The sequence below is a fragment of the Calonectris borealis genome, chromosome 4 (genome assembly GCF_964195595.1).
Source record: "Calonectris borealis chromosome 4, bCalBor7.hap1.2, whole genome shotgun sequence".
In the NCBI taxonomy this organism is placed as follows: Eukaryota; Metazoa; Chordata; class Aves; order Procellariiformes; family Procellariidae; genus Calonectris; species Calonectris borealis.
In genome coordinates this window covers 16500835-16510635 of record NC_134315.1, presented here as the reverse complement: position 1 = coordinate 16510635, position 9801 = coordinate 16500835, and the positions used below count along the sequence as shown (strand labels likewise).

The following is a 9801-nucleotide window of genomic DNA, read 5'->3' as shown; positions in this document are numbered from 1 at the left end:
GCAATTAGAGCCACTGATGAGACTTCAGGACAGCATATTAAACAATCGTGACCGTAACACAAATGAAGAAAGGGGTAACAAAGCAACGTGAAAACACCTGTGTTAGAAAAGCAAGTGGGAAGATCTGGGATTTCCTCAGATCTAAAGGAAACAAGCTTAAACGCAGGTACATGAGATGCCACCTCCCAGCTGCCTCACTCAGGCCTCTCTCAGCTCCAGAGAGCCTGAGGGAACCTAAGACACGGGATCCCACGCGAAGACCTAGGCCTCCCGTTACCCTTGCGGTGACGGCAGCAGCGGCCCCTGACGCAGGGGAGGGAGGACCGGGGGAGGGCTCCGTAACAGCCGACAACAGCTCCAGGCACCCTGCGCAGCGAGCACCCGCCACCCGCAGACGCGCTCCCACGCAGCCCGCCGCCGCCGCCACCGGCCTCGCCCCACGCTCGCCCCACCGGAGGCAGCCGCCGACAGGCCGCGGCCTCGCCCTGACACCCGGCCCCGCCCCCCGGCCGGAGGCCCCGCCCCGCCCTCCCGCCTCCGACCGTCGCTGAGCCCTGGCCCCGCCCCGCGCCTCGGGGAGGAAGCGCGCCGCGCTGCCCCCACCATGATGGCGGCCAGCGCAGGAAGGGGCGGGGCGCGGGGCGGAGCTGCGGGGGCACCGCCGGGGAGCGCGGCGGCGGCGCGGCGCGGGGCGGCGGGCGGCCGGGGCAGCGGGCGCCCCCGCGCTGCCCGCAGCGCCCAGCCGCGGCCGCGCGGCGCCGGGGGCTGCAGCCGGAGGCGGGCGGGGGCTGAGGGCCGCCGCGGCCGCCCCCGCGCCCCCCCCCCCCGCGCCGGCTCGGGGCCCCACTGGAACGGGCCGCGAGCGGCTCCGCCCCCCTCCGTCCCCTTAAAGGGCCCGCGGCTCCTTGCGCGCGGCTCCGCCAGTGCTCGCCTGGCGCCGATGGCGCCGCTCTCGGCGGTGGCGTCGCTGCTTCCCTCCTCGTCGCCTGCCGCTTCCTCCCTCCGTTCCCTTTCGCTTCCGGGGTCAGCGCTGCCGCGGCCGCTGCTCGGTAACAAGCCCCGTCCCGGGGTCCGGCCGGGAGAGCCGGCAGCCGCGCCCCGCGCAGGCTGCGCCGCCCCGCCGCCCGCATGGCCAGCAACCCTCAGCCGCAGCCCCCGCCGCCGCCGCCCCCGCCGCCTCCCCCTCAGCAGCCGCCGCCGCTGCCGGGGGCCGGGGCCGCCGTGGGGGGCGGCGCGGCCGAGCCCGAGCTGGTCTCCATGATCGTCAGCCACCTCAAGAGCCAGGGGCTCTTCGACCAGTTCCGCCGCGACTGCCTGGCCGACGTGGACACCAAGGTGGGGGCGGGCCGGCCCAGCGGCCGGCGCCTCAGGGGGGTCCCGGCGCCCCGCCGGTGGCTCTCCCCGGGCTCCGGCACGTCGGGGGCAGGCTGGGCCTGTCCGAGAGCGGCGGGGCCCGGCCCGGGGGTGGCGGCGGGTTGCGGGGGAGTGCGCCCCGTGGTCGGGAGTGGGAGCGGCCGCCTGGGCCCACGCGGGGCTCCGGCTCGGCCCTCGGCCCCAGGGCTCTTCTCCCCAGGGCGTCCCCGGGGGCAAGGCTGGAGCCCCTGTTTCCAGAGGGGAGCGTGGGCTGGCGGCGGTACCAACACGCCTGGTTTTGTGGAGTGTTTCTGGCGATACGGGCGCGTTTAACACGCTGTGATCGCCGCAAGGGAGCGGGAGCGGCTGCGCTTTCGGTGGGCTGGGGGGGCCCGACGGGGCTCCCAGCTCTTCCAGCCCGGCCTCCGGGGGGATGACTGCTTGTCAAAACCCACCTGTCCAACCTCTCTTGCTGCTTTCTAGCCTGCCTACCAGAATTTGAGACAGCGCGTTGACAACTTTGTTTCCAATCATTTGGCAACCCATACCTGGAGTCCTCATCTCAACAAGAACCAGCTGAGAAATAACATTAGGCAGCAGGTTCTCAAGTAAGTGACAGCTCTGGGGTTTCTCTGTTTGAACATGTTCATGCACTGCGATAGGTGATGGAGGCTCTAGATCAATTGTAAAGCGTCTACTTTCTTAAAAGAAACTTCTGAAGAAGTTTTTTTTTTTTAGCGTTTAAAACATGGTATTGTTTCCAATAGCAGCTCGCCATCAGCATTAGTCAGAATTAGACTGCAAATATTGTTTTGTGTGATCCAAGTTGATGCAGAGGTGGAAAGCTTCTTTCTGACTGGGGATGTAATGCCCTAGCTGAGGCCTATCTTTACTGTTTCTTTTAAGGGAGTTGTTAATAAAATTGCTCTTATCATCAAGTTTTGAGCTAAGGAAAATTAAAAGGATTTGACCAACTAAGCTCTGCGGAATACGAAGCTAAATTCACAAAACAAAAACTGGATGTTAATCTAGCTAGACAGAGAAGAGGTTTTTCAGAACTGCTGGTATGTCAAAATGATGTCAGACACTCATCTGATGTTACATTATTTCATGAGGGTTCCTCTAGTTTTTCTTCTCAAAATTTAGAGTCTAAGAAACGGTAGGAAATTTCTTCAAAGTAGCATGAGTTTGGTCACTGAATTGGGTCAAACAAGCAATTTGGGAACAAACTTACTCAGTTATGCTGTAGTGGTACCTTTGATAACTGGTACCAAGGAGCTATTTTATTTGGGGGGAGGGGAGCGGTTGTTGTTTGGGTTTTTTTAGTTCTGTTTAAAGAAGCAATGAGGACAAGAGGCAGTATATGTTCCACAAAAGATTACAGGTATCTAGAGAGAACCCATAGATATAAAGCTCTCTATTGTTGTTTATTTGATTGTACTGAAGGTTAGGCGTGTTCTATAAAGCTGTGGAACTCTGAGGTGTCACACTGTATTGGGCAAAAAGTAATTTAGGATGGTGATGATGGGTCTAGTAGTCGTTTGTCCCTCGTGCCTTCTATAATTCATCTGTTTTATGCCATGGGAATTGATAACGTCAAGTTTCTTCTTAATTTTTTCCACAAACGTCGCTTTTACAGTTAGATAACATTTGTAGGCATAACCAGTAATGACATAACAACAGGCTGTTTGTGGTGTTAATTCCATGCGGTTGGATTGCTTTGTTTCTCTAGCATTTTTTTTCTTAGTTCATAAGGCATAGAGAGAGCTGTTGAAATGCAGGCAACTGGCTAAATATATAGATGCTCTGCAGTGATGCTCAGAAAATGTTAATGCTTCATTGGAGGCTCTTAAGAGTGTTTACGTCACATCTAAATGAGCATATTTCATTAAGATGTTCTTGGAAAGTCATTTTTCTTATTAAGTATTTATGTAACTTTGTTCCAGGTCTGGAATGTTGGAATCTGGAATTGACAGAATTATTTCTCAGGTTGTGGACCCAAAGATCAACCACACATTTAGACCTCAGGTGGAAAAAGCTGTCCATGAATTTTTAGCCACATTGAATCACAAAGAGGAGGCAGGTCCCAGTACAGCTCCAAGTGAGGAGAAAACAGATGCTTCTATTACAGTACAAGGTATTCTACCATTTCTCTGAGCAGTCTATTAACAAAAATTTGTTTTTTGAGAGAGCAGAAACATTGACTAGGTTTGCTGCTAGCACAAAATTGTTAGAATCAGTATTAACAAGCTGAGCTCCATGCAGCGTACCATAATACTTGTCTCTTACTGTATGTATAAAGGTAGAAGGCAAGAGAGATGTCGCCATGTACCACCATGTCACTCTGTCACTTCTGCTTGAGATTACAAGGGATCAGTTTACTGTAGTCGCAAAAAGTTGGTCTCAGGGTTTGGCCTCCTAAGTATTGTAGGATCAGATAAGACATAACTGTAAGAGAAGAATGATTCAATTTTTTATGCATTGGTAGATCGGAAAAAAATTACCTATGAGACAGTTATCTGTCTTAATGCAGTTGCTGTGTGCAATAAAATTTGAATGGCTAATGTCCTCTCAGGAGTTTAAGTTCTGCTGTAAATCAGCCAATCTTTCGTTTGTTTATAAACACAGCACTTTTTCTTTACTGTTTTCATTTATGTTGCCTGGTATCAACTTCTAAACACTCCTGCAGGTAATTGTCCGTTCTTTCCCTTCCTAAGAGACTCCACAGCAGTCCATCTATTTGTAACCAGACCCTTTATTTAAACCCTTTTCCTGTGAGGCCCACTTCCTTTAAAGTATGAGGGCTAACAAGCCAGCTGCAGCTCTTAGTGCTAGTCCAGTTAACCCTTTCTCATCCATCTTCAGAGTTGCTTCTAAGAGGATGGGAAAGTGATAAGGTATTTCTGATAGTTCTATTGTTACATAATCAATACGCTGAGTCCATTTTCCATGCCGTTTATGGAGATACCAGAGGTATGAAATACAGACTTTGTGCTGCAGTATTCTATATTGTGCTTCTCCAGAGTCATCATCTCACTTGGGATGATGGTAAAGTTGAACAAGGATTGTGTTCAGAACATCCTTCCCATAGACAACCCCTGCTTTCTTTAGCTGATCTCAGGAACAGCAGTATGTCACAGCAAAATGAATCTCCAGTAATCAGATTGTAAGTGCTGCAGGAATACAACTTCTTGTTCGTGTTGTGTTTTGTTTTGGTTTTTTTAAACTGAAATCTCTAATGCAAAATTAGTCAAACCTTTTAGTTAATTTTACTTATTTTAAATAAAGTAATTACTCTCTTTCTTTTCACTTGCCTAACATTCTATCTGAACGGAATTACAGAAACTAAGATGAACTAAAACTGTTTTCTTTCTTACTATTCAAGGTGTCTCTGCTACAGCTCCTAGTGGCAACGTAGCTAGTGATGCAATGTCCATTTTGGAAACAATAACTTCTCTTAACCAAGAAGCAAGTGCTGCCAGGGCTTCAACAGAGAATTCAAATCCCAAGAACAATGACAAAGTTGCAAAAAGACTCTCATCTCAGCAGAGTGTGGATGGTAGCACTGATAGAGAGAGAAATGCAGAGGACTTGCCAGACAGAGAGAAAGCAATTTGTGATCTTTCTGGAGAAGGGGCTGAAACATTTGCAAAGTGTGAAGATTTAAATGAGCTTCCCTGCCAAAGTGAAGAAATAAAAAATTCAGCAAAGGATATTAATAATTTGACTTTTACAAGTAAAGATACAAGTAAAGAAATTCAACAGGAAAATGAAGACCAAAAGAGTAAATTATTAGATAAATGTGACAAGAAACCAGACAGCAGTGAAAAAGGTGAAAGAAGAAAAGAAAAGAAGGAAAAACCTGACAAGAAGTCCGACCATTCAAAGAAAAGTGATGATACTACGAAGTCAAAAGAAGAAAAGCAAGCAAGAGAGTTGGAACCAGTGAAACAGTTAGTTCCAGAAAAAAATAGCAATAAACATAAAACAACTGAAAGCACTAAAGAAACTAAAGAAGGTATGGTGTGGGAAATGCTCTTCCTTAAAATATGGATATGGGGTTTTTAAGTGTATTCAGGAGTTGAATCAGAAGTATATTTGGAATGTAGGTTCTCTGCTAGTTCTGGGAAATTTATCTAGTGAGCCACAGCTAGGTCTTGGTTCATCTCCCTTACCTGAGGTACCCACATTAGGAATCAGATGAGCTTTGATTCCTCAAGTGTGTGATTGGTCATCTGCCTTACTCTGGCAAGTTCTCTCAATGATTCCAGTCTGCATTTAAAGTTTCTAGATGTACCTCAGAGTGAGTTTTGTTTTGAGTAAACCAGAGTTAGCCGAATAACATTTCATTAAGGTGTTACAAATTTATTAATTTTTTTCCTATTTCTTGTTCTTAAGATAATTTTGTTTTCAGTGGCAAAATCACTGTTTTGGTAAGAAAAGTTTCTCAAATACAGTGTCCTGCATTACAGCCCTTTCTTTCTATTTTTTGCTTTGCCAGAAAATACATCAGTAGATTCAGATATGGATGTACTCAGTGACATTACTGTCAGTTCCGTCCATACCAGTGACCTTTCTTCCTTTGAAGAGGAGAGTGAAGAGGAGACTGTGATTTCTGACAGTACTGAAGAGGGGGAGATCACATCAGATGGTAAAATAATTAGATTGTTAAGTAGCAAGAAAGAATATGCAACGCTTTTGTTGAGTGCGTCGTATTATAAATATGAAGTTTTGCAGTATGTTTTATTGTACCTATTTATGAGAAAGAATTTGAATGTGGAATGGGTAGTATTTGTCCAATTACGAAAGACAAGTAGTGGACATACTTTGAATATTTTTGTAAGAGCTTGGTATATTCTAAACACTATAAATCTTATTTGTACTACAGTATTTCATAGGCGACAAAAACACTTAACAGTGATGGATATGTCACTTTCCTATGGGTTTTTTTCCCCTCCCTTCTGCCATGAATTTGGTATAACATTGGAGTGCTCTGTTTGTGACCCCAGGGTAGTGGTTGTAGCTGACTTTGCAGATCAGGTTGGATTTAGAGCTTTAAAATTGCAGGAATTTCCAAATTCTACCTGGCCACAGTAGAAGGAACAGGAATGGGTCTGCTTTAAGAGTTTGGAAACACCAAATCTTTTCACTGACTGGGTTACCTTTTTGTGTTCTCCTTGTCTAGAGCAGACCTCAGACTCTGATTTCTGTGGATATGTGGGTTTTGCAGTTAATAAGACTTTCCACTTGATAATACAGAGTGCCTTAGTACCTGAATGAGTTGTCCGTAGTATGCTGTGAGCTTATTTTTTGTGCTCTAAGAATATTACTTAGAAGCACTGATTACTTGCATATTCTCTGGCTTTGATGTTACCTTTAAACATGACAGATTGTGTTCAGTTATGACTAAATATTTGTGAAGTGAAAAGCCTTAAGTATATTTCAGGGATACAAATAATTTGTACAGTGTGGAGCACAAGTGGTTTGCTCTATTTCTAATAATCGTGATAAAACTGAAATAGACTTATTTCTTTTACTTACTTACATGACTATGAACAACAATTTCAGTAAGCCTATCTAGTTTTTACATACTGAAATATTGTACAAATTTTTTTTGGTGTGGGGAAGAAGCTTAATTTAATACATAGCAGAAATTATATTCTGACTTCTTATGCAGTCTTAACTTCTAAATACTGTATGCAAAAAGGCAACATAGTTACAGGCAAGAGGGTAAGCCCAATTACTGTATGCCAGTTTATTCTGGGGTTTGTATCTTGCAATTTTTTGGCTGAATGGTGTGCACAAACACATGTGGTTTTCATGATCTAGTGATATTTTGATGTTAAAGGGTTTAATATTTTTAACTGTTTATGTTTATAGAACAAATAATTGTTGATACGTTTTGAGTAGCTTTGCCTCTTCAAAAGTTACGTTGAAAGCATTGCCTTAATTTATCAATATACCTCTACACTTCACTAACCTTTCTTCAGATGAAGAGGAGAAAAACAGTCAAAGTAAGACAAAGCCTCATGCTAATGAGATGAGCGATGGGAAAGCCAAGCCTGTTCGTCATGCTTATGTTCGCAAGCCTTTCTTGTACTCCAAATACTTCAGTGATTCTGATGATGAACGAACTGTAGAACAACGCCGTCAGTCCATTGTAAGTGTGGATTTTGTTGCTGCTCGCATTCTGGCGCCTTAAACTTTTCAGCATACAAATTCCGCTTCTTATTTGGTGGTGGTTTGTGAGCGGGAGACTTCTCTTCTCACTTCTTTCCCCCCCCCGCCCCCCCTTGTGTTACAACTGCCCCTCCTTCAGACTTCCACCGATATTGCATGATCTGCTTTCCAGCGAAGCATTCTGCTGGTTATAGTTTGAAGGCTTCTGGTGGTGAAAGCAACAACACACTTTTCCATCTTTCCCTCCTGGCTCTAAAATGAACAGTCTTTTGATGTTGGCAGAGGATTTACTAATTACATGCAGTGTCTTCACAGAATCACAGCAATAGGTGGATTCTTTCTCAACTGGGTGATTTGATAGGGAGAGTAAGAACTGCTGCACATATGAAAAACCTGGTCTTTGGTAGATTTAATGTATATAATGACAACCTACCTGCAGCCTACCTTCAGTGGGGTTTTGTGTAGTTCGGGCTTGTGTTGACTACTGCAGGTTACTTCATTACATCATCTCTTTACAAATGTAGTTCTTGCTGTCCATGAAATCAGTAGTTTGTAGCATGTCTGCAGCCATTGAGAATGGAAAGAGAGGTTTAAGCATCTTCACTATGTTCTGTGGAAGAAAGAACAGCACACAGAAGAGGGAGCAGCAGTTCTTTTAGATCTTTTTCCTTTGGCTAAATAGATTTTTTTTTTAATAGTTAGATATTTTTAATATATTTTATATATATACACTATGTATATATTATATATACATATTATATATATAAATAAAAAATAAGATATTTTATTTGAGAAGGTCTCACAGCCTCAGTCTGCGGTGTTAAGCAGCAGTGAAACTCTGGAACTCAGCTGGTTTCACTTCATGAAAGTATTAGAGGATTCCATTAACTTTCATATAATGATTTCTAAGGACTATTTATTTTTCAGTTTGCCTCAAGCTACAGTGTTCTGTTTTCTGTGGGTTTTAGACATACATTTGTAGTCAAAGAATACTCTTTGACCTAATGATAACTTAATTGTTTTTCTTGTTTTTGTATCTCCAGGCCAAAGAAAAAGAAGAGAGACTCCTAAGAAGGCAAATTAACAGAGAGAGACTTGAAGAAAAACGTAAACAGAAGGCTGCAGAAAAAACAAAATCCCTAAAAACCGGAAATCAAAATGCTAAAGGTATGAGAAGTATGACGTTAGCCCCCGCCACCTTGTTCTTGCTTGCTCGCTCTCTCTGGAAAAAAATACTCAGCTTATAATATTGGTAATAGGTTGGTCTCTAGGCATAGGTCTCTAATCATTTCCCTTAAAACCCCAACATTTCAACAGTGATGTAACAGAAAAATGTATAATGCAACTTATTAATACAAAATTCCATATCTTCACTTTTTCATGTATCCTTTCATGTGTCATTAAATTGTTTAAACGCAATGAATACCGATATACACTAGTATTCTCTGCTACACATTAGTACTCTCTGTACTGCTTTCAGTCACGTTTAGGGCTGAAACGGTAATATAATGACATACTTATGTATTTCATCATTTGTGTATTTTAGGAAAAAGCAGCTTGAACTTAGAAGAACTTTCATCAAGAAGTCTTGAGTCAAAAGCTACTGGTACCAGCATTAAGGATGTGCTTAAAGAACAGAAATTTTTAGAAAAAAAAGTAGCCTTGAGCAGAAAAAGAAAAAGAGATTCAAGGTATTCATGTATTTGCTCAAAAAGAATTAAGTTTTTGAATATCCATTTTTGCAGATTGAAAAGGTTCTCTTCAACTTTGCAGTTAGCCTTACCCATTTTAACAATTTCCTTTTAAAATATTCACATAATTTTGTTACTAAAAAGCATGAAGTTTGGGCAGAAAATCAAATTATAGCTGCTTAAATATATTGCAGCTCAGACTGCAGTAGCAGCCTTTGTGTGGCTTTTCACACACAGAATGGTAATAAAGGCATGAGAACAGAGAGCTGTTAGATGTTTGTGCATCTAATATGTCAGTCAGCTTGGCTTGGTCTTTAATGTTTTACATAGGTATGTACACATGTATATATCTGTCTACATACAGGTATGTATGGGGCAAGGAGATCTTGCCCATTTTACAGAGACAACAGTAGTACTAATATTGTCGTAGTAATATTCTCTGCTTTAAAGCACTGATGTCCAGAGGCTATCTTTGAAGTTGGTACAGATAATTTTCTAAGAGAAAAAAGCTTGGACAAGTTGGCTAGTCAAAAGTTGTGTGATCATGTTCTATTTCAGTATTTTTAGTGTGCATGTC

At 43.9% G+C, this 9801-nt stretch overlaps 1 protein-coding gene across 8 annotated transcripts in view; it reads left to right on the top strand.

Moving 5' to 3' along the window:
• Positions 1-845: 845 nt before the first annotated feature.
• The window catches only part of BOD1L1 (biorientation of chromosomes in cell division 1 like 1), a 38093-nt gene continuing 29137 nt past the window's right edge, over positions 846-9801 (top strand). For 4 of the 8 annotated variants that reach the window (XR_012673460.1, XR_012673459.1, XR_012673461.1 and 1 more), the window contains exons 1-8: positions 846-1335; positions 1837-1961; positions 3300-3490; positions 4739-5371; positions 5855-6004; positions 7344-7513; positions 8577-8700; positions 9080-9224. Coding sequence is in view for 4 of the 8 variants with exons in the window: in XM_075148787.1 (XP_075004888.1) it covers positions 1129-1335; positions 1837-1961; positions 3300-3490; positions 4739-5371; positions 5855-6004; positions 7344-7513; positions 8577-8700; positions 9080-9224 (1745 nt within the window). In the remaining 4 variants the exon portion in view is untranslated. Of the gene's footprint in view, positions 1336-1836; positions 1962-3299; positions 3491-4738; positions 5372-5853; positions 6005-7343; positions 7514-8576; positions 8701-9079; positions 9225-9801 lie in introns of all 8 variants that reach the window. The other 4 variants (XM_075148787.1, XM_075148786.1, XM_075148788.1 and 1 more) reach the window with 2 other exon arrangements.